We start from the raw sequence: 25,029 nt of genomic DNA on the forward strand, positions 1-25,029 counted from the left end.
TTAAAACTACACACAAATGTTTTCATACTAATTGGGTTGAATGATCAGACCATTTCTATCAACTTAAGCTTCGAAATAAGTTGGAGAACGAAATGGATTCGACAAACTAAAAGTCATATCCAAGCATTTTAAATGCAAAAATCGCTATTTGGGAACCATGAATCGAAGGTACATTGGTATGCGTGCCAACAGCATTTGCATTGCAGTCTGCCGAGCACGTGGTCTCCTACAGAACACAGTGGTTCTAAATAAAAAAAAACTAAGTTAAATTAAGCAACTCACAAGACTTAAGATGTTTTTCTTATCTTAAAACTGTTAGATCGTTGGCAATTTATGACTTTAGTATATAAAATACATAGTTAATTGAGCTTTGGAATCGTTTTCTATTGCTTGGGAACCATATACTAAGATTTAATTTTTTGGATTTTTGTTCTTATTTTTTTCTTGGAAACAGAAGTTGGAAGTTCAGGAAAATATCGTTTTCTTTCCAATTATTCCTTAAAATATTAGATGTGAGTCGAATAAAAAAAATGTTTTAGCAAGGTTTACATTCTAACATCTATTTGGCGTGTCAAACCACTGTGCAACGCCCAGGGCATTCGAGTTGGCTCTTGCTCATAATCTCAGCTAACAAATTCAAAAGGGCAAAATTTGGAAATACCATTCAAGGAATTCTTCAATTTCTTACTTTATGAAGCCAAACTCCAAAATATGGAGATAGTTGTTTGGTAGTGAAAATATCTCTATGTGTTGCAATTGCAAGTCTCCAAGGGTATTTTACTATCAAGTTATGGTCTATAAAAACTCAAAAGGAATAATTTAAACAATGATTTATAAATGACAACACATCCTGATGCACAGAACCATAGAAATGTCGAATATGAATCTGTCGTTAGGCTTAGCATTCCTGAATTTGTCAAGTTAGCTTAAATGGAAATTCTCCAAAAAAAACTGAGAAAATTTAAGCGATTTTTCCAATATTTGTAAAAATCTAATCGATGAGAAAAGTTGAATATAAGATATTTCAATTTAACGTTACAATACCACTTTCACAACAACCACGTTTAAGTATTTTTTTTTAATAATTCGTTTATTTGACACGGCTCAAACCTTTCAGTATTACTCCCGTTCAAGACGTATTTGATTTTTATTTTGATGAAATTGTCTCAAAAAACTTCGCAAAAATGATGAACTGTGAAATCACTTTAAAGAATTTCAAAAATGTGAATCAATCGGGGCCAGATACGGATATTTTACCTCAATATTCTGGCAGCTGGACCACATCAACTTTTTTTTAAAACTCTACGCTGAAAACCTGGGCTAGTCTAGATAAGCCCATGCCATCTGAAATACTTTCCCTAGATTGATTGGTTTGGTTGTCGCCATTCATAAACCAATGATTCTTGTTCATAGACAAATATTCTGAAACAACCTGAGATGTTTATAATCATCACTTTGTTTAAATTAATAAAAAGTTTGAAGTTTTAAAAATTGAAGAAAAAATTGCGGAAATTCTGGACTTCCGACTTTTTGAAATGAAAGCTTATTTTGTGCTTCCCTTCCAACCAAATTTCATCAATGTTTTCAAAAGCCATTTTGTTGTATGAGTGAAGCCCGGTGTTCCATCGTCGCATAGAACTTTACGCTCAGCTGACGTCATTCTGTCAGTGGCCATATATTCAGAATAGCCAACGATTCTGTTAATGTCAATTGAGCGTTGTTGGTAAAGATCTATTGCACATTTCTGGTGGCCAAGAATCGGATCATCGAAACGGCAAACAATTGGTACGGCGGCCAAGTAATTGAAGCACCGCAGTGAATACTTTGCATGCATTTTGCTCACATTAATGAAAGTTCCATAGAGAAAACATATTTTTGTTGAACTCCAAGCAAGTTAGCAAGTAAATTCTTCAAAGGATGTTCTATAGTGCACTCAACAGGAAGGTTGGAATGTTGAAGAAAAGGGTAAACCATGCCTTAGGTGCCAAGGTCGAGTACATTTACCCTATAATCGAAACATAAAAAAATTACAAAAATATATACTTATTGAATTGTCGTTTTTTTTTCTAGCGTTTTTTCACTGGCACAGTAGCAAACTTTTTCTCTTAAACAAATAACTTCGTCACCCGGGACTATGCAAATATATATTTGACGATTTTGTTAGTTTATGAAGAAAAAGTTTTCTGCTGTGCCAGTGAAAAAACGCTATAAACTGAATGTTTTTTATTTTTAGTGAAAATAACTTAAAAACAACAACAAAAAATAGACTTATTGATGAGATTGAGCATTAAGGGAAATAAGGCCGGAAACAATTTCAAATTCTTCTTGTGTCACTCGGAGTTGGAACATCGCGAGAGCGAAATAATAAAAAAAATGCAAATAAAAAAATAAACCAATAAATTTGAATAAATTGCACGAAAGCTGGTATGCAACAAAATTGTTTTCTATATAATTGCACAAAACCTAAAAATCGAATAATTTGTTATCAAAAAAAATTAATGAAATCAAGGATACAAAAGGTAATAAAATCATATCTCTCAGAATTTGCTTTTTGCTCTTGTTATCTTTCGGATATTTGATAAATTTGTCAAAATGTTCATAAAATTCTTAAAACTTTATCTACTCCCCACTTCGTGTTCTTTGGAAATTTCGGGGGGTGACAAAAGAAGAAATTGATATTTGTTCCGGCCTAATAAGTCTTTACATATACCTAATATACAATGTACTTCAAAACTAACAAAAAGAGAAATTTTTTCCATACGATGACCGTGAAAATGTTGCATAGTTCCCACATTGGAGCTATCCAATATCATTTTCTTTTCCTTTTTTGATTTTCCATACCGCAGCAAATCTCACTCTCAAATATTTTGTACAAAGGCATGAAAATTTAATAACATTTGCTCTTTTGTTTATTTTTTTTTTTGTTCCATTCAAAAATCAAACAATAATTAATTTGCATGATAAAACGGCACATACATGACTGCGCAAAAATATATATATATATAAAATCACACACCGCGACCCGTTTGGAATTTTCACAAATCGTCCAAACCACACTTCAATTAAACGAATGCCCTCCTCGGTGCGCACGACGCAAACTTGCACGCATTATTCTTCGTTTGCTGCAAATGCAAACAATTAAACCGAAAATGTCCCGTCAACGGAATGGCACGTTCACCATTATCCTACCCCGGCATTATTACACCTACGCTGCTCGTTGTGAATGAATCGCTCGGCTGTAAAACACCAACCAACACACCGAAAAAAAACCTTCCGCATTTCCGGAACTCGGCTGGGTCCTAATCAAATACGCGGCCAACGAATATCCTACGGCGGCTGGGCCAATTCGATGATGGATGATGCTGATATGGCGACTGGCATGTATGAAAACGCACCCACCTAAATGGCATGAACTTTTCGGATTGGATTTGTCATCTTTTTCGTGCATCCTTGACCGGTTCGGTTCGGCGTTTCCGCACAACAGCATCCGAGCAGAACAATGTCCACGAGAAGAATGCCAAGAATCTCAAAAGTAAGTATGCGTGTTATTGCTTGTTTCGGCAAACTGAATGATTCCTCACACTTTCCAACTAACTGATAACAAGCAGCCTTATTGGCGAAGCCCTGACATTGACAAGCATGATTGAAAATTTAAAATAGTTTTAAGGACAACAAAAGTTTTAATTCAATTCAAACCATAAAAGCCCCTTGGAATCCGTAGTCACACATATTTTGATTTTCTGAAATTTTGAAAGTCACGTGACGAGACTCAAAGAAATTCATCCATAAGTCATAACATAGGCATATGTAAGCGTTCTAGATAAGAGATGTCATTTTAGATAGGCTTTTATTCATTATTTATAATTCTTGACTGAAGCACTTGAGGTATTCACGAGGTGAAATTGGACGAGTCACGTCACGTGACTTGCAGAATAAGGTCCAATTGATTAGTCAATTTTTTTGGCTATCATCTAGTTGATAATCTGTTTTCATGCACGTAGGTATTATTTGGTCTGATTATGCTCGGAATGAAAATGGCTCATGGGGAAAAATTCTCACAATTAATTGAAGAAAATATGGTTCAAAAACCTTATTTGACCAAATTGGACATAACATGTTATGAATTCTACGTAACATCCCAAGTAACCAAAAGTCGCATAGATATTTAATCATGTGCATCAAAAGTTCACATTTGGTTTAATAAAAGGTACTCGAGAGAAATGAAAACTGATTTTCATAAATGCTTGATTTAGACTTTTGTGCGTTCCAACCCAAGTAACCAAAAGTTCTATAAAACAGGTTCTTAAAAGGTTATTCAGCCCTACTCGAGGGCTGTATAGCATTCTATACAGCTTAAAATTTAAGTCGTTATCGATACTTTCAAGCTCCATAATCAAAGCTGAATAGAAGGCTATTCAGCTTTTGCATAAGACTTAAATTTATTGAACGTTTTGCAAAAAAAAGAGAAAATGGCAAGAATAAAGCGTTTTAAAATTTTTCTTAGTTTTGAAATCTTACGCCACTTTCTATTACTCTCTCTACTCTTAATGAATTTTACTTGAAAAATCTGCATGATTGAAGAATTCAACCTGAACCTTCCAGATGATGGTTGAACACGTTACCTTTGAACCATCGCTAAAAAACCATTTTTTGTAAATAATCCATTATATGTTCACAAAATGAGAAAGCCTTCGAAAAGATCCTAAGAGAATGTAAACAAACCATTTGAAAATTTTGACACAACTGAATTCTCATAGAAAATCGATAGAAGTTCCGCATAAAACAAAACAGTTTGCAAGAAGTTTTGCATGGAACCAAACAGTTCGCAAGAAGTTCGTAACGAACTTTTTAAGGTACTTAGAATGCACAAATATGGAGTTTTGGCAACGCTGCTTCCGAATGGAGGTTGCTCGTGTTTCGGTTCTTGTATATTTTAAAGTTTTTCGTATGTTTCCGGTGAAGTTTTTAAAATATGATTCCGAAAATAGAACTCAACGTTCGTGCAACGTTTTCGCGGAATATCCGGTCTTGTGAAAGTGATATTTAAGCGTGATTTTCCATGAGAAGCATTTTCTTTTCTAAAGGAACTTCCTAGTATTGGGCTCGTACTACGCCCTCCCGGGGGCCCAACTAACTGAAGTCGTGACAGAATATGTACCATGCCAACTGGTTTTAGAGGAGAGATTCAAGATAAGTTTTATTTATGTTTTTGTTTTTTTTAAATCTTTTTAATTAGCAATTCAGTAGTTTTATCGATAATAATAGTTAGGTACCAAATCATTTGGGAAAATTGTAGTCATTTATATTTCCGGAGCGAGGCTCGAAAAATTTCTTCGTTGAGTTGTGTTGAAGCTTTTACGCAAGTTCGGGTACAAGTTGAAAGGAACGATTCGCTACTTCTCAAGCCCAATAAGGTTCCAATTAATTCCACATAAGTTCATATGCAAAGTGGCGCTAGTGTGACATCTCATTCTAATTTTTTTCGCAACGTCACAAAATTGTTATTTAATAATGAAAAATTCATTGGAATTAGTAGTCTAAAGATAATTATTAATTAATCGTTCGACCATTTAAATTTGTACTTTGAATGGTTTTTGTTGGTAATTTACTTATTTATGAGTGGTAATATATCCACAGTGGTCTGAGCTTGATTCGGGATTATTGGCAAGTAGTGGTTCGTGTCCCGAATACGAACTTTTATAAAAGTACAACGTTACGGAGGCTCCAACATAGTTTCGTTCAGATGAAACTTGAAACAGGGCAACGTATTCACTGAGTTGCCAGATTTTCAGAACGATTCTAACCAACATAAGTTTTTTTTAAGAAACGGTTGAAATTAATTTGTCGCTTAAAATACATTATTTTGAAAGTTTATTTGTAAGGGGAGCAACATTTCAATTTTATTAAAAGAGATGCTATTAATTTTAACGAATTTGTTCCAAATTAAAGTTACTATTTTAAATTTAAAACTGAAAAGAAGTCAGTTTTAAATGTTTGAATTTTAGAATAATGTCCTAAACTAAATATTTTTATCAAGGTTTATTAAACAATGTTCTTCGCTAAAATATTTCGAAATAGGAAAGGTAGAGTAAAAATTAGGAAAAATCTGGCCAAATATTTAGTAGTACAAAATGAAACTTCTCTTTTAGTTTTCAGAATTCCCTCCAGTCAAAGATTAATTAGTTTTTTTTTTTAAATATGAATAACATACATATCTAGGCGGTCACAACATGTTTTTCTTTTATATTTTTTTAAAACTTTTTTGGCGTAATGTTTGAAAGTAGTTATGATTGCTGTAGGGGAGTGTTACGGACCTCTACAAAGTATGATAAATAAAAAGGGAAGGGCCAATATAAGCTTCACTGTGTGTTTAAGTTTACTAAATACTAGCTAGTAGAATACTAACCAGAACTATTTTCAAGAGAGGTTGTTCCAATTTTCGACTCAAAATAAATGTTTTCCGGCTAAAATGTGAAATTTTTCGTTGTTTCATGAACACAAGAGATAATATCTTAGGCGTTTTTTATGTTTCAAAATGTTGTTGTGCAATTAGTTGTTGATACCAATCGGTTTATTTATCGATTATTTGCTTTTTGAAGATCAACTTTAGAATTCGTTTTATTAATTTTCCTTAAAAACATGCCAATCATTCTTGAGTCTATAAGTCCCTTATTTATTGAAATAACTTGAAACATTTGTTTGCCTTATTAAAATAAGTACCAAATATCTTGAACCTTTTAATTTAAAATAAAAATATGTTTCCTTGTATGAGATTTGCATTCAAAGTTACAGAAATAGCAGGTTTCGATGAAATGATCAATTATTTAAAGCAGAATCTAGACTCAACTGTAAATTATGTAGTTTAACTAAGAATAAACATTAAATTGTTAAAAGAGTTATTAGGTTTAATTGATCGCACTAGTCAAAAGTGCCTCCTGATCATATCCTTTCACCCATATTTCCAACAACAATATTTTTTGCTAGGATGCAGAGGTGACCTCGGTCCTAAAGCATGATATATAATTCTTTCAATCCTTTTTCTCCATTTTCCTTCTATCCATTGACTACTAGGACGTGGCCGGCGCCGTTATTGATGTTTAAAGAGAGAGCATCAGTTTTGGGCATTGTGAATGTACTGCCAATCCCAGGCATCATTCTTTTGACCTTTGAACAAAATTGATGGCCTCGGTCAATCACGGAGTAGCAACCATTGGCGATGTGGAACTAGTTCTACTGAGCCACGCCAGCGATCGTGGAGTTCAAAATGCTATAATTTATTGTTCTCAGAACTGATAAGCCTTATTTGTAATACTTTATTCAAAATACCAAGTTTGAAAACCTTTTATTTTAATTTTATTTTATTTTAACATCTTTATAATACTATAAAAGCATTTTGGATTTGACGATTTAAGGTGGATGTGAGTAGTCAATCAAGCTAAGCTAAGCTAAGCTACTTAGAATGCACAAATATGGTATATACTACTTGCCTAGACTTGTTATGTTCGTTCAAAAATCCAAATCAAGCACTTAAGGAAAACGGATTTTACATCTCTCGAGCACCTTTTATTCAGCCAAATGTGAACTTAAAACGTACAAGATAAGGTAGCCGTGTGACTTTTGGTTACTTGGGAAGTATCTAAAAAAAATTCAGGATTCAGTTTTGCCTATCGTGCTTCGTTACGAACTTCTTACGCTTATTTTGGTCGCATGCATAGCCTATTACGATCTTTATGGTTCCATGCAGAACCTTTTGTGAACTTTTTGGTTCCATGAATTTTTTTTTTTACATTCTTCAATATGAGCTAGATTCGAAATGTTATGTTTCCCTCTGTGAATTCCCAAAAACTATGCAGCCCTTTCGATTGTTTACAAACTCTGAAGAGCTGAGCTTGATAGAAGCAAAGCGAAAAATGTTATCACGTACACTATCATGGACTGCTGGTGTCTTCACTTTCCCCCTTTATGAGGTTAGTGTGGACGATAAATTTTCTCTTTGATTTCTCAGGAAATTTCCAAGAAATTTGTGTTTTCTTGGTTGAATACGTTATTTTATTGCTCGAACCGTCCAATATTGTGAAAAAAGTTCAAGGTACCATTAGTAAGGCATATTTCATTGATTATTGTGTGTAAATTATGTTGCAACACACGAGATCAAATTTTATCGAAATATACTAATTCCAGAACAAACAAGTCCTTTATCCAACTTTTCATGATCCGAATGCTAAATACATTGGATTCTTTTTTTAAGCAAAAAAGTAATCGTTTAAAAAAATTTCATAAAAAACGTGCAAAATTCTCCGCTTATTGTGAGTAAACTGGGCAACTTGAACTGTAAATCGATCATTTCCAACCAGGTAGACTATTCTGAGGTGAAATCGGGAAGCTCAAAGATTGTTTTTGGATTGATTTGTTTTAGGTTTTAAGCTACGGTTGTTCCGGAACCTCCGCAGAGTCTCTAAGTGGCCATTCCAGCCTATGTTTCCTTCGAGAACAACATCCGAACTAATATATCACCAAAAAGTGGTGAAGAAAAAAGCGGAAATATCTAGAACCTGTTTTTGACATATTCAAAAAAAAAAATGGGCATGTGATATAGCTTAGTTGTCAAGTCTGTTGTCTCCTGAGCCGATGTCCGCGATTTCGAGCCCAAGAGTAAATATCGAACACAGTTGTAAAGCATGGATCACCATGAATCTGGACGCACTGTTTATTATACCATACAACTAGGAGGTTGGATCTTGAATGTTTTGACAGTACTTTGTTCGGAAATGTTTCCTCTATCAGTGCTGAAAATTTCATTACGATTCGTTTTGTTTCAAAAAAGTAACAAGTGATGGAAGCCGCGAGACGAAAATAAATTTTGGACACTCACGTTAAAAATCGACGTGGTCGGGTTAAAAAAATCGCGAAATCGTTAAAAATGCTCAAATCAACCGTGTGCAGCGTTCTCAAACGTTCCGTCAGATGCATACTATCGATCGGCAGGTTCATACCAAGCATTCTAGTGGACCTAAGAATCAGAAACTGCATTTGAAGGTGTTAAGAACGATCAAGGCAAACACAGGGTAGTCGGACTACGACATCGCCAAGAAATTCAACGTCGACCGGTAGACCGTCAGAAGGATTAGTTTCCGCGAAGGAATACGATCCTATCGTGCCAGTAAGCAATTAAAGCAGAATTTAGTGGCCAAAGGACGTGCCTGGAAGTTATACAACAAGATTCCAACGAAGTACGATGGATGCATCCTCATGGATGACGAAACGTACGCGAAGATGGATTTTGGGCAGCTTCCTGGCCAAAAATTTTATAAAGCCACTGCAGTGGTGCACTGCACTGATCGGGGTGATGTCCCCGCTAAGTTCAAATTCGTTTTTTCTGATAAGTTGGCAAGAAAGTGTTTTATCTGGTAAGGTATTTGCAGCTGCGGACGAAAAACCCCGGTTTTTGTGAAAAACAAAACCATAGAATCCGAAATGTACAAGGAGGAGTGGAGTGCCTTAAAAAATGTTTTTTTTTTCGTACAATAGATCTCACAAAAGACCAGTAAAGTTTTCGCCAGATTTGGCAAACTGCCACTACAGCTAGACGGTACTACAGTGGCATTCGGCCAACGGGTGGATTTTGTTGAAAAGGACATCAACCCAATCAACTGCGCTCAATTCCGCCCTATCGAGAAATTTTGGGCAATTGTCAAGCAGAAGTTGAAGAAGAATGGTAGGACGACTCGGGAAGCAACAGAGATGAAGAGATTGTGGAACAAAATGGCCGCTGAGGTCAGTGAATAGGGTGTCCAAAATTTGATGAGTTCTAGACGAAAAGTTCGAAATTTTATCAACAAAAACATCGAAATATTTATTTTCTTATTTTTCCTTTGAAGTGCAATAAAAACCCTACATTTTGATTATAAAACATTTTTTTTGTTTACATAGCTCCGAGATAGACCCGTTTTAACGCGTCCAGATTTGTAGTGATCCATGGTTTACCGGATAAGTTTTTCAATAACGATCCGACAACTGCACCGTTGATAAAGTCGCGAATGCCATAAAGATTGTAAAACGACTATAATCGAAACAAAAAAAAAATCAAAAATAGTCTTATTTCACAAAAATCGTTTAAAAAAAGTCGTTTTAAATAAAACCGTGTAAAATAAGATCGTTATAAAAGGAATCCAGTGTATAGCTAAATTGTATTGGATGAAGGACAGAAAACTAAAAAAAATGTGTTAACATCAAGTCTGTACAAAGCCTTCCACACTTACCCCAGGTAGAGTTTCGGGACAAAATTTTAGATTTTTGTTAAACAAACTGTTTTTTTTTATTTATTTTTTACCGCCGTTTCTTTTCCTAACTGATTGTTTAGAATGTAAAGATTGTTTCAATGTAGATTTTTTCGTTAAGATCCAGCTAGTTTACGAGAAATTTGCAATTGAAAAGGTGCACATCAACTCGTCATCGTTGTTGAAAATAGAAAATTTTCAAAAAAAATCTGTAACATCCGTTAATGTCGGAATCGTATTTTTTTCACAGTTATTGAAAAGACAGTTTGAAAAAATAGTTCACAGTATGGACACAGAGAACACACGTACAAGCTAGCTACGAAACTTGTGTACAATTTTCATCGATCGCTTAGAACCAATTTTTATTTTTTAGATGGGCCACGAGATGTCTCCAAACATACCAGAGAGAACTGCCAAACCCAAACTGAAAAAACAAAATTTTGTTCAGTTTTGAAAAGGTTTTATGAACTGTTTGGCATATTTCAAGAAAATTGCTGTAAAAGATTCGTAACACTTTTGTTCAGTTGCATATAAAAAAAAAACTCAAAAGTTAATCGCTATTCCGTTCAAACTAGAAGTGCTAAATTTTGTACAAGGGAATGCAAAAGTGATACTTGTTATCTTATTTTAATCGCCGCCGGGATATATTCTTATTTAATTTTTGGCATTTCGGCGAGTTGTGAAAATTCAAGGTAGAATATTTAGAAAGAACATGAAGGTATTATAGGTGGAAAGATCAAAGCTAGAGCGCTTTGGGTAGAAGAAATTGAATAGTTGGTGAAAATGTGAGCAGGGCTTTTGTTGTGTGAACAGCTTTTGAACTACTTGCGTGATTCTTTGCCGCGCGCCGTTTCAATGTTGATAGGAAGCGATGAAGAAACCCATCGCATTCCTACCCACATTGAAACACGGACGGGTCGAACACATGAGATTGTGTCCGACCGGGCAAAAAATCACCCAAGCAGCGCTCACATGTGCTGTTCTATTGCTAAGCCAATTCTATCGATGCGTGCTACTTTTTTAGGTACATCGGATGGTTGCTACTTTTGTTTTCGCATATTATCCATCCGATGCCTTACTTTTTTGCCAAACGCATCGTGGTGAATTGTGTTGTAATTTTTGTTATCCCATTTCCCCCCTTCTTTAGCCAAGTGATTCTGTTATCTTATTTTAATCGCCGCCGGGATATATTCTTATTTAATTTTTGGCATTTCGGCGAGTTGTGAAAATTCAAGGTAGAATATTTAGAAAGAACATGAAGGTATTATAGGTGGAAAGATCAAAGCTAGAGCGGGGGTTTCTTCATCGCTTCCTATCAACATTGAAACGGCGCGCGGCAAAGAATCACGCAAGTAGTTCAAAAGCTGTTCACACAACAAAAGCCCTGCTCACATTTTCACCAACTATTCAATTTCTTCTACCCAAAGCGCTCTAGCTTTGATCTTTCCACCTATAATACCTTCATGTTCTTTCTAAATATTCTACCTTGAATTTTCACAACTCGCCGAAATGCCAAAAATTAAATAAGAGGAAAAGTGATACTTGAAAGTAACCCGCTTTGAGATGTCTAGAATCTGTTCTGATGGGTAAGACTGATCGTTAAGAATGTTCCTAATTGACTGGATAGCCTTTAACGATAACCGTTCAAAAGGTGCAACCATTTATTGAATAACTGTTAGTTTGACTCAGTAGTGCAAAAATAAAGGAATGAATAAAAGTTTATCACCGGTGCATTTTATACGGTTCTACTTATTAACTTTTTCCAAAAAGAGGAACAACTTTCTTTTATTTTTATATTCACGTAACGTTCCGGGTTACTCTGGGAGACATCTGATGTCGGATGAAGAAAAGTAGGGCTAGGTGGGGTAATTATGAACAAAATTTCTTCATTTGGCACACTTACAGCCACAATACGTTAATTTCTTATCACAAACTTTGAAAAGCCACCATCAATGAATGTTTCCGTGCTCTTCATCATTCTGTAGAACAACTTTTGTTTTTTGGTCGCAACCTCTGTCCTTGGGACGTCTGTTCATAATTACCCCGTCTGTTCATATTTACCCCACTCTCTAGGGGGTAATTATGAACACGGATTACGAACTTGGTATAAAATTTTTGAAAAGTAACAGTAGTTATACGTTACATTTATCCATAGTAAGCAGTGTATGGTGATTTTTTACTTAAAAAATTATGTTCATAATTACCCCAAACTCTGTTCATATTTACCCCGAGACTTGTCCAATATGAGTTATATGGTGTCAGAAAATCTCAATTCAACATCAAATAATGAAAATAATTAGCAGTAACCAGAAAATGGGTTGTTTTATAAAAACTCAATCCAATTCATGTATAAATGATGTAAAACAATAGAAAAATAGCTATTTAGTGTTCTTTTTAATTGATATTTTTCTATCTATTGTTTCGAAAGTTTAATTTCTTTGTTACATCTTTTACGTTTTGGTTGGTTTTTTTTCCGTTTCTTTACGTCTTTACACAAGATTTAATTTGATAGGACCTCTCCATATGTGTGAAATTTTAGACGAATTAGGCTACTCGATAGTTTTTACATCCGTTTAAAATGTCCTGCGCAGCAAACATCAAATCTTCACCAAAATGTCGTGGGATAGGCTTTTCACGTACGTGCGAGGTATCATGAAATTGAAACCTATACATGTACAGAAAATTCGAAAATATTTTATAAGGGTTGTTTTACAAAAACACTTATTAAAATCTTCTTGGATCAGTGAACAGTATTTTTTATAATTCTTGTCAGTTCTATATGAACGAAAGTTTTGAAAAATATTTACACTTATAAATTTTTTTTATCAATTATCTGAAAGTTCACATAAGTAGTTCTATTCTTTCAAAAAAAATGAAGTACTACCGAAGTTTTCCTCAACAAACTTAAAGAGAAAATCTTCAACCAAAAGATGTTCATTTCATGTAATTCTAATGTTCTGAATAGCAGCACGTTGTCCAAACATTCAGGAAAATGGATCTTTGTTTTGTGGACTTATACACCAATTGAATTTATCAAAGTTTTTCATATATTTTACTGTTGCCACAGAGATTTAAGGTTCATACTAATGTTAAATTTCACACAGTTATGAATAAAAGCTCGATCAGCAAACCTTTTGTAAACAAAGGGGAATTTAATTTTAAGTCGAATTAAACAGTTCTGGTTTACAACCTTATTGCTTACCAATTACCAAAAACCCGATTTAATACACTTAACAGTGGATTTGAGCCTTTCTTTCAGATTCAAAACATATTTGTTTTGCGTGTTTTAATCCATAATGGTAGAATGTTTACAAAAATCACTTTTGTAAATGATTTTCGTTAAATGAAGCTCTCAAACGGAAAAAACTATAGGGGATGAAAAAAACTATAGGAGATAAAGTTTGTCAAATTTGCCAAATTTGTCAAATTTGTCAAAAATGTCAAATTTGCCAATTTTGTCGATTTTGCTAGTTTTGATAATTTTGTCGATTTTGTCGATTTTATAAGTTTTGTAATTTTTGTTTATTTGATTCAGTTTTGTCAATTTGTTCAATCTTGTCAATTTTGTCAATTCTGAAAATTTTGTCAAATTTGTCAATTTTATAAATTTTGTCATTTTTGTCAATTATAATAATTTTGTAAAATTTGTCAATTTGGTCTATTTTGTCAATCTTGTCAATTTTGTCAATTTTGTCAGTTTTGTCAATTTGGTCAAATTTTTCAATTTCGTCGATTCAATCAATATTGTGATTTTGCGATTTCTGTAAATTTTGACGATTTTGTCGATTTAATCAATTTTGTCATTTTTGTCAATTTTAACAATTTCTTCAAATTTGTTCAGATTTGTCAATTTTGTCAATCTTGTCAATGTTTACAATTTTCTAAATTTTGTCAATTTGGTCAATTTTGTCAATCTTCTCAATTGTGACAAACTTGTCAATTTTGTCAATATTGGCAATTTTGTCAATCATGTCAATTTTGTCAATTCTGTCAGTTTTGTAAATTTTGTCAATTGTGTCAATATTGTCGATTTTGTCGAAATAGTCAATCTTGTCAATTTTGTCAGACTTGTCAATCTTGTTAGTTTTGTCTATTTTGTGAATTTTGTCAATCTTGTCAATTTTAGCAATTTGGTCATTTTGTCAGTTTTGTCAATTCGGTGAATTTTGTCAGTTTTGCCAATTTGGTCAATTTTGTAAGTCTTGTCTTTTTTGTCAAATTGGTGAATGTTGTCAGTTTTCACATATTGGTCAATTTTGTCAATTTTGTTAATTTTATCACTTTTTTCAATCTTGTCAATTTTGTAAGTTTGTCAATTAAGTCAATCTTGTGAATGTTGTCAATTTTGTCAATTGTGTCAATATTGTCGATTTGGTCGAAATTGTCGATATTGTCAATTTTGTAAATTTTGTCAGATTTGTCAATTTGGTGAAGTTTGTCAGTTTTGTCAATTCGGGCAATTTTGTCATTTTGTCGGTTTTGTCAATTTTGTAAATCTTGTCAATTTTGTCAATCTCATCAATTTTGTCAATTTTTTCAGTTTTGGCGATTTTGTCAATCTTGTCAATTTTGTCAGTTTTGTTAATTTTGTCAATTTAGTTAAATTTGTTTTTGGCCAGCCTGGCCAAAATGGTTAATGCGTATTTATGTGCCTTTTCCAAAACAAAAATCCGAAATGCTTCAAACACTACTATGGAGAACTTGGTGGCGCCACTGTTTGGATTGACTCCCAAGCCGTTTTCGTCAGACACCAACCCCAACAACAAAACGCAACAATTGCACAGGTTTTTCTATGCGAACGAAAAGCTATCATTGCGCAACGTTAGATCTGAAGAGAAAAGGGAACGAAAAGGGAATTTGCCCGAGAGCTTAAAGCTCGAGAGGATTGAGTAGCATTTGTCTAATTAGATTTGCTTCCACAGGCGAAATTCTCTCCTGTCGTTCGTGCCTAGGAAGAAGCTTCCTGAGCACGAACGGCACGTGAGAAGATGAGAGGATGTGCATACATCGTCCGCGTACCCGTGTTGTTTTCCCCTTCTCAGAGCAATCTGTTTCTGAATATAATGTTGGCCGAAGTTACTATCGCTTTCGTACCATGCAGTGTGGGCATGACGTACTCATCAACGACTGCATTAATTTCGGGGTCGTACCCCTTGGTGAAAACCATTTTTATGTTAAAAAATTTCCGAAATTTTTTGAAATGGTTCGGCTTCAATCTGAACCATTAGAACGAAAACAATACATCCATTGGAAGAGAAAATTTGAACTGTCGTCTTCCTCCCACACGTTTCTGTCACGATGACATCTAACCTGAGTGGGAGTGAAGCTTATCTGTTCTCCCTTCCACACATCGACAGGACCATAGTTTTAGCTAGCAAGCGCGTATCTATGACGTCACGTATAATTTGACGTCATATATACGATAATCTTGATTTTAGTGATTGCTGGTTTTGGCTAGCAAGGCCAATTGACACGTTTTTCGGAGTGATGATTTGATGATAATTACTATGAAAATTTATTTTTCAAACTGCTTTGTTATTTTTTCATTCTTTTATAGACCGAAGAAGAAAAAAAAAAATTTTTTTAAGATAAAAATCATTTTTATTGTACTGCCCAGTTTCGCAAAAACATGCAAAAAAGTTTACAAAAAATCACACCAATACACACAAATACACAGACATCGTCTGAACTCGACGAGCTGATTCGATAGGTACCTATAAAGGTATATCTAAGACCCATAATTAATGATCTCCCAAATCGACCGATAACTATACCTTTCTGAAAGAAAGGCAAAAAAAGGTTCCCAACCATGTGTTTCAAATACTTTAACTTTTGCTCTGGATAACCTATCGAGTCAAGACAGCAAGAAAATAATATCTTTGATTCTAACATAGAGTCCAATGATCGGTAAAATATATTTTCAAATTTGTATATATGAGCCCTTCAGGATCATAGGGGTGCAAGTGCCAAAATCATCAATTTTGAGTTAAGTATAACCAACGGTTTTTTTATGTTTCTATGTACATCTGGTGCAAAACTTAAATTTTTTATAATTTTTTTTGAACACTTTTTTGATTGAATAAAAATTGCTCGAATTCGAAAAATATATGAAAAATTGAGCACCTGTACAACTTTGAAGCGCGTTTTCTCGAATCTATCATTTAGACACTTGTACCCCTCTGATCCCAAGCGCCTTTTATAATAATATTTGAAATTTTCAATTTGGTAAATGATATGTCGGACTGGTCTCAACGCATAATTATATCGATCATAAAAAAAACCATACCGATCAAAATCAATCAAGAAGACGAATATAAAATTAAAAATTACAATATAAAAAAATATCTCAATGTCAACTTTTTTAACCTTATTATATTTTTTTCATGAGAACTACCATTATGATTGCAGTTTTTCCGATAATTCATTCAAAAGCAAAAATATTAAATAATTAATTAAGTAACCATTAAAATGGTAAATGAAAATGAGCGTGTGAAGAAATTGATATGGTGTGCTTCGTTCTCCCACACGCGCCCCTTCGTCGTTTTGTCCTTCACAGAGCAACCTGAATATAATGTTGGGAGAATCTCGAAGTAACAATCACTTTCGTACCATGCAGTGTGGGCATGACGTACTCATCAACGACTTCACTGATTTCGGGGTCGTACCCCTTGGTGAAAACCATTTTTAACTTTATATTTTGGAACTTCGGTTCCGAAATTTTTGATATGGTTTGGTTTCGAACTGAACCATTACAATGAAAAAATTACAACCATTGGCCGGGAAAATTTAAACTGCGGTCTTCCTCCCACACGGTTTCTGTCACGATGACATCAAACCTGAGTGGGAGTGAAGCCTGTCTGTTCTCCCTTCCACACATAGACAGATCCATACTTTGAGATAGCATGCGAGTATCTATGACGTCACGTATAATTTGACGTCATAGACACGATAATCTTGATTTTAGTGATTGCTGGTTGTGGCTAGCAAGCCAAATTGACACGTTTTTTGGAGTGATGATTTGATGATAATTACTATGAAAATTTATTTTTCAAACTATTTTGTTTTTTTTTTCTTTCTTTTATAGGACGAAGAAGAAAAAAAAACAAATTTTTTAAGCTAAAAATCATTTTTATTGTACTGCCCAGTTTCGCAAAAACGTGCAAAAAAGTTTACAAAAAATCACACCAATACACACAAATACACAGACATCGTCTGAACTCGACGAGCTGATTCGATAGGTACCTATAAAGGTATATCTAAGACCCATAATTAAAGATCTCCAAAATCGACCGATAACTATACCTTTCTGAAAGAAAGGCAAAAACCTGGTTTTGGAAGCACGTAAAACCTGTACTCGGTATAAGAGAACTATTCCTGGGATACAGGTTTTCGGTTTTGCTATAACCGGTAAAACTATTGACTGCCTTTTTTTATCAACGAAAATCGAGTTTTCATCACTATTTATTTAAACAAAATTAAGACTTGTTTAAATTTGGTTGCAGATTGAGCTTTTTTCAAAATTTCTGTTCTATTCACTTTTTTTCCACTTTTGAAACTTTATTTTCAGTTTAAAAAAATGAGGTTCAAAAGTTTTTGCAAAGACTGAAAAGAACTGGTAGAGCTTTTTTTCTAAATCCGAATCTCAATTTTGGAAAAAAAAATCAATTTCTCAAAAATTCAAAACTTAACACATTGTAGACCTAATTTAATTATGAAATTTATTGAATTTGGTCCAGTGGATTCTGGGGTATAAATGCCGAGTGTTGATGTTTCCCGGCTAAGATTTCTTCACGATCGTTAATATGTTAAGATGTTATAGAAAGGGGGGGGAGTAGTTTTTTAAGAAATTTCTCACAAGGGGAGGAGGGGGAAAGGGGTCTGGAAATGCTTGGATAATTAGTGAATGGCCCCCTAAGTTGATGAATAAAACATTTGACCATCGAGAAGCCAAAGAAATGGCAGGAAATGAATAAGAATATGTTTCATCCAGACAAAGCATCATAAACTGCATGTAAAACAGTGGATAACAATATTCTAGCAGGATTTCCTATGATTTGATATTCAAAACATTGAACACTGTCCGAAACGATTTCCGTTTCACGAGGTAATGGTTTTTTAAAACATCTGAAATGATATCATTATGATTTGAAAACAGATCGGAAACAACTTACAGCTTTCAATCGGATGTTAAACTACCACTTTTGGAACTTTTGGTGTTCATTCATCCCCCACAGCAGCGCGTATGGCACTTGTTCGGAATTACCCCGTGTTCATAATTATCCCACTTGACCCTAGCCCGATTCGTTACGTCAATTTAAAAATAAAAGAAAGTTGTTTCACTCATTGGAAAAAGTGAAAAAGTAAAACCGTTTAAAATAAAGGAAGTGAAATTCTCCCAATCAAAAGTAAATCTTATTGAATCTATCTAACAATGAATTTGACTCGTCTATTTTAGAGCGACATTGGTTTAATTAGTTCATATACGAATGCGCCTTTCCGAAAACTGAGCTCTTGATAATTTGATTTCTAACTTTTGAACTGCGTAGTTTCCAGTCAATTTTCAACGAATTTTTTGGATGTCAACATTTGAAATTTTACACACTTTTTTGAAGATGTTTTGTTCGAGCTTGTTCGTCTTCTGTGGTATTGATTAATAGCCATTGTCCACACTTACCCCGCGTAAACACTTAGCCCGGTGTACCTTATATGGATTTTTGGTATTGTAGCTATTTCTCTCGTTAAAATTGAATTTTGAGGAACTGCGATTAATGGTTTCACAAGAATCTAAAAATTTTAAATTATCGTTAATGGCACAACAGTAAAATAATAAGTGAACCAATCTTTTGTTATGCTGTCTCTTGCATAAAAGAAACAGTTACGCAAATCTGCATTTTCATAATTGGGAAATATTTACATTTTTTAATAGCGCCTGCTTTGAAAAGGCGAGTTAATTTAACACTAAACATACCGGCACTCTGTATATACCTATTTATACCACCGGGAGTCAAATGACTTCTAACACCTTTTCCGCTAAAACTCTCTTGTTTCTTAACCGATTTTTACAAATTTTATATTTTTGGAAAGCTTGTAACGTGACTCAAATTTAGTTTTCAGACAATATTGAGCTACAAACATCGATTTTAAAGTCATTCGAAGTCTAAGAAAAAAAGTTCGAAAAAATATGCTTCGAGGAAAAGACTGTTAGTCTGTTGATTTGTGCTCGAAGAAAAATTCACTTAATGCCTGATAAAGCTGAAGTTTAAAGCTATATGTTGCGCATATGGATTTTTTTTAAATTTTTATGATCATGGCCACCAAAAGTGTAGAAAAGTGGTGTAAAAAGGTACTTTTTAAAGAAATCAGTCACAATAGAAATTTTTTGAAAAGTGAATTAGAAAGTTGACGCAATTTGTGACATTTTGGCATCTTTAGATTTATAAAACACGAAATACAGAATTCTTGACGGTTATTTAAAGGAAGCTATTTTTAGGAAATTTTATCAATCTGCATTTTCTGAGACAATTCTTTCACCTAAATTTCGCTTTGCACTGGATTTTGAGTATATTAACGCAAGATTTGGGCAATAAAACTATATGCACAAGAAAGGCCATTTCATACCGGTTCTAGTGATGGCTGGTAAATTTCAGTCAATATCGTTCCATCCTGACCAACGTCTAGAAGTCAATGTTATCTAAAGAATATCATAGTCGTCTACCAGTTGATTGACCAAGCTACAATGTCAGTCAGGCAGCAATGTCAATATTGAATGACATTTTTGCACTCCACTCGCTTCACACATACAGTCGTCTTTCCATGTCATTTCCTGGCTGTATTGGGAGGGATTTTACGTTATAAGCTGCGCAACAGCCGAAAAAAATGTAGTTGTTAGCTGTAAGAAGAAAAATGTCATAGCAAGCATGATGTCTTTCATTTAAGTTGGTCATGATATTGTAAGCTTATGTCGCTGACCAAAAATCAGTATCGCATGACATTCTAAGCAGTATCAAAGTCGGCTGATATTGGCTGTCTGACACTGATAATTTGCAGTTCTTATCACAAGTAATCCCAAGTAACCAACAGGCTCTTGAAAGCTTAGTCAGTCCTGATGGGGGCTGTATAGCAATCTATACAGCTTAAAATTTAAGTTTTTATCAATACATTCAAGTTCGATAATCACAGCTGAATAGAAGGCTATTCAGCTTTTGCATACGACTGAGATGTTTTGAATTTAACGCGAAAAAAAAATTGGTAAACTTAAGCGCGTTCGAATTTTTCTTAATTTTGAGATCTTACGCCACTTTCTATTACTATCTATTCTCTGTACTCTTAATGGATTTCATACTTACTTGAAAAATCCACATGCTTGAAGAATTGAACCTGAACATTCCTGATGATGGCTGAACACGTTACCTTTGAACCATCGCCGATGTCTGAGTAGTTTGTTTAAAAACCTGAATTTAAATAAACTAAAGATGTTCACCTCGGCTTTTTCAAAGTAGGTGAAAATGAAGTAAAATTAAACATTTGACCAAATTGATGTGCATTTAAGAAAACCATATTTTTTCCACGTGCAGTAGGTGATTTCGGAAGCAATCTCTTATTCAAACACTTGAAAAAGTTACAATTAAAATATTTATTTCATTATGTCAATCGTAGGAGTATAATTTGCCCTTAATTATGCCAAATTTTCAATGCAATAATAAACTCTCAATTTTTTTAAGAAGAAGTTTTCCAAAATGTATGTTATGGGTATAATTAATCCCTGGACTCCAAAATTATATATTTTTCTACTGAATGGATTGTGATCACTGGTAATCATGAAATTTCTTATATTTTGTCCAATAACTAATGTTTATCAAGTAATTGTCTAAGTCTAGTAAAGGACTTAAAATACTGTATTTGTCTAAAAGTAGAAAAATGCGCCTTAAAGTATGCAATGACTATAGTGTAGTAAACAAACTTTTGGAATTCTCTTTATCTGATACTTTCAAACTGTGAAATGAAAACTAATATGTCAAAAAATAGTTAACGGACCATTTATTTTCGGATTTTACTAGATTGTTGCCTAGGCTCAGGGCATCCTGCAGTAAGGATCAAGTCTCTTGTAACTTTAAAAATATCACAATTTTTTTGTTATGTTAATGATCCCGCGCCGATCCTCCGGTGCATAGGGCCGTGGTAAAAGACCTCCACTTTTGACGATACGGGGCCAGCGTCTTCACCTGGTCCCAGTCAAGATTCTCGTCGACAGTTCAGACTTCAGCGGCTAGGCTTCGCCGCCACGAGTTTCTGGGTCTGCCTCTTCTTCGATGGCCGTCTGGATTCCAATCTAGCGCCTCTCTGCAAATCTCGTTTTCATATTTTCGCAGCGTGTGCCCAATCCATCTCCACTTACGTTCCCGAATCTCGATTTCTAGCGGCCTTTGATGACACCGGCGATGTAGTTCCTCATTCACAATTTTTTTAGTCTCACGAAAATGCTTCTAGTTTATCTACCTACGAGTTCATGTATCGTTCTAACTTTTGGAGCATATAAACTTAAAATTACACACTGTCAGAAAATGCGGTGACGGTGAGATAGTCGGTGAGTTGCAAAATTTTCACAAAAAGATATTATTAAAATAAGAAAAGGGGATCAAGTATCCCCATTCTCCCCTACAGTAGAACCACGCGTATTCCAGCTCCGGTTATCGGAGCTTCCACGTAATCCCAGCCACCATTTTTATAAAAAAAAAATTCATGAAAAATTTGTTTTATCATCGCGATACATTGTTAAGCTATTAAATCGACGTTTTTTGCAAGTTTTAAGTCTGAACTTGCGAGAAACGTCGATTACCTAAATAGAAAAATAAAATCCATGTTAGAACCAAGCTATGTAAGTGAATGATATGAAATACTTGAGCAAAAGAATAGGGCTAGTCAATGAATGTCGTTTAACCCGAGGTTTTAAATATCCGAGGTGGTCCATCCCCCGACTTCCTCGGGTAAGCGGGGTTCTACTGTGCATCCTTTTGCATACCATCCGGGCGCAAAGCTCAATAAATTTGTGGAGTTTATGCCAACCTGGGATAACGTAGAAGCTCAGAAAACTGGAGTTCGGTCGTCGGATAAGCGAGGTTCTACTGTTTAACGTTTCTCCTGACTTCTTGGATAAATGAGCTCAATGTACTCGGGCTTGTGATATGGTTCAGTTGGCAAGTCGGTTGCCTCCTGCGCCGATGTTCGCAAGTTCGAGCCCAAGATTAAACATCAAACACAGTTGTGCCGGATAAGTTGTTCAATAACTGTCTGCCAACTGAAACGTTGATATAAAGAAGCGAATGCTATAAAGATGATAAAACGACTATAATCGAAACAAAAAAAATCTCAATGTACTCCTTTTGGTGTTAATCCTTCAAAGATATTTAAAATTTACGGTTTGTGAGTAAACAAAAAAAAACCCTTTTATCTTTTAAAACATGCCCATGGATGTTAAAATTATTTAGCTTCTTCAGAAACGGAGGTGAACTTCACTCACTACATCGTTGGAATTGGTGAGCAATCGTAAAATTTGTTATTAAGTTGAAATCCTCGCTTAAAAGCCACTCCACTACACGATGGTCTGTAAGGGAATTTTTTAACAGGGTTATTTTTGAATGCATTGTATGAATAAACACCTCTGAAAGTCTCGCTGTAGGCTTTTCGATTCGCTCCTGATCATGTGTTTGATATTTTGTAATTCGTTTTCAAACCGATACGCACTGTTAGTGTTCAGATTTACAAGTATTCTTAAGGGGGGGGGGGGGGGGGGTAGGGTCTTACGGGTAAAAAAAACACCATTTTCACGATTTTTTTCTAGAGCTATCGTTCAAACAAATGTATTAAAATTTTTTGCATTATACAAAGCATTGTTAAAAGAACATTAAGTTATTTTTTCGTAGAAAAATATTGAAAAATGAGCCGGTGACGGAGCACTTTCGAGGATACCTTTTATAAAACAGGATTTGCGGTGGACACTGTATCTCAGCCCAGAATTATCTAAAGTCAAAAAATCAGAGCAAAATATTTTTAAAAGATGTTTTTCTGGACCCCAACGTTTTTATTTAACTTAAAAAATTTTTTTTGAAATTTTTGTGGCTGTTTGAAGTAAAAACTACGATTTTTCACGAAAAAATCCGCCATTTTTTATCTGTAAAATCTCCCCAAAGTAAAAAAAACAAAAAAAGAAAAACGTTGGGGTCTGGTATTTTATATGTAGAAAATATGTTCCAAATTTGAAAAGAATCGGATAAGTAGCTTTCAAATGACGATGTCCACGGACTTGAAAAATGTGCTTTCGAGAAAAACGCGTTTGAAGTTTCTGCTTTTACTTTCTTACAGTATTAGATAGGAGGAGATAAAGGCCTATAATTTCTACAGTTTTGCTTCAATTGACTTGAAAATTTGACACAACATTCTTGAAATGTTTTACAATAAGAAAATAAAAAAATAAAAAAATCGATTTTTTAAAAGTGTTAGACCCTACCCCCCCTTAACTTAATTTCGGTTTCGTCATCCTCACCTTCAGATAATTCAATTTGTGGTTCAACAAAATTTTGATTTTTCTCAAATCTATGATATTCCAAAACTATAGGATTTGTATTTGACAACTCCGGTTTCAAGGAAAGCTGGTGCTGAAATTTAACTTTGAGTTAGTAATGTATTCCCCTAATATTATTTTCTTATGTACTTACCAGGAGTTTTACGTTGAAATGTTCTTTCCTCAGCTCATTTTTCTTCCAATCGCCGGCGACGGCAATAAAACAAACAATTCTTTCTTATTTCTAGAAAATAATCAATTTTTGTTCACAAATTGAGAACGCATTCGAAAAAGTTTCTAAGAGAGTGTGAACAAACCATTTGACAATTTTGACACAGCTCAATTCGCATTGAAGTTCCATAGATCCAAATAGCTCGCAAGAAGTTCGTAACGAAGCACGATAGGCCGAACTGATATGCGGACTTTTTAAGGTTTTTTTTCTCTCGAGTACCTTTTATTCAGCCAAAAGAGAACTCAAAACTTACATGATTAAGTTGCTATGTAACTTTTAGTTACTTGGGAATACTTAAACCACAGCATAAACCTCTAATTTTATGGTTTCACAAGAAAACGACAGATTTTCAACGGAAAAGAAAAAGTAATTCATTCAGTATTACTTTCATACGCGCCAGGTAGCATCCTCCGAATAGAATTTTAATTAATGGGCCACGGCGAGGCGCAATATAAAAACACACTAAAAGAAAATTCTTTTTGATTTTTGAAGGGATACGCGAGTTTTGGTTTTGAAGTTTTCATTGATAACGAAACATGAAATTACCTACATGTGTTTTACTATCTTTTGCAAATAATTGGTTTAGTAAAAACCCATGATTTAATAATAATTGTAAAATTTAACTGTCGAATTTTTCTACAAAATTGTCGATAAATATAATAATAATATAAGAAGCTTTTAACTAAAAAACCTTGAGCCTATTTGTGAACTTTGCAGGACAGAATTGCAAAATTCATCACGAAAAAAAGACTTATCTTTTGTGACGTTTGAACATTTTTGAACAGCTTATGTTCTTCATTATCAATTTTAAAATCAAGTTCGAGGCTGAAGAAGAAATATAATAGTATTTAGCTCGGCGTATAGATATTAATTCAGCCAATTTTCCTACAAAATTTGAAACAAATTGTTCTCATTACTTTGTAAGATGCATTATGAAAAGCATGAAAGCAATACCTACTCCG

The 25,029-nt window shown here is 34.2% G+C and overlaps 1 protein-coding gene across 10 annotated transcripts in view; it reads left to right on the forward strand.

Moving 5' to 3' along the window:
* The window catches only part of LOC129751439 (bumetanide-sensitive sodium-(potassium)-chloride cotransporter), a 256,700-nt gene that overhangs the window by 229,691 nt on the left and 1,980 nt on the right, over positions 1-25,029 (forward strand). For 9 of the 10 annotated variants that reach the window (XM_055746933.1, XM_055746939.1, XM_055746937.1 and 6 more), the window contains one exon: positions 3,485-3,532. The exons of the other annotated variant lie outside the window; for it this stretch is intronic. In XM_055746933.1, the coding sequence (XP_055602908.1) occupies positions 3,485-3,532 (48 nt within the window). The remainder of the gene's footprint in view (positions 1-3,484; positions 3,533-25,029) is intronic. 10 annotated transcript variants of the gene reach the window in all.

Source organism: Uranotaenia lowii, chromosome 3 (genome assembly GCF_029784155.1).
Source record: "Uranotaenia lowii strain MFRU-FL chromosome 3, ASM2978415v1, whole genome shotgun sequence".
In the NCBI taxonomy this organism is placed as follows: Eukaryota; Metazoa; Arthropoda; class Insecta; order Diptera; family Culicidae; genus Uranotaenia; species Uranotaenia lowii.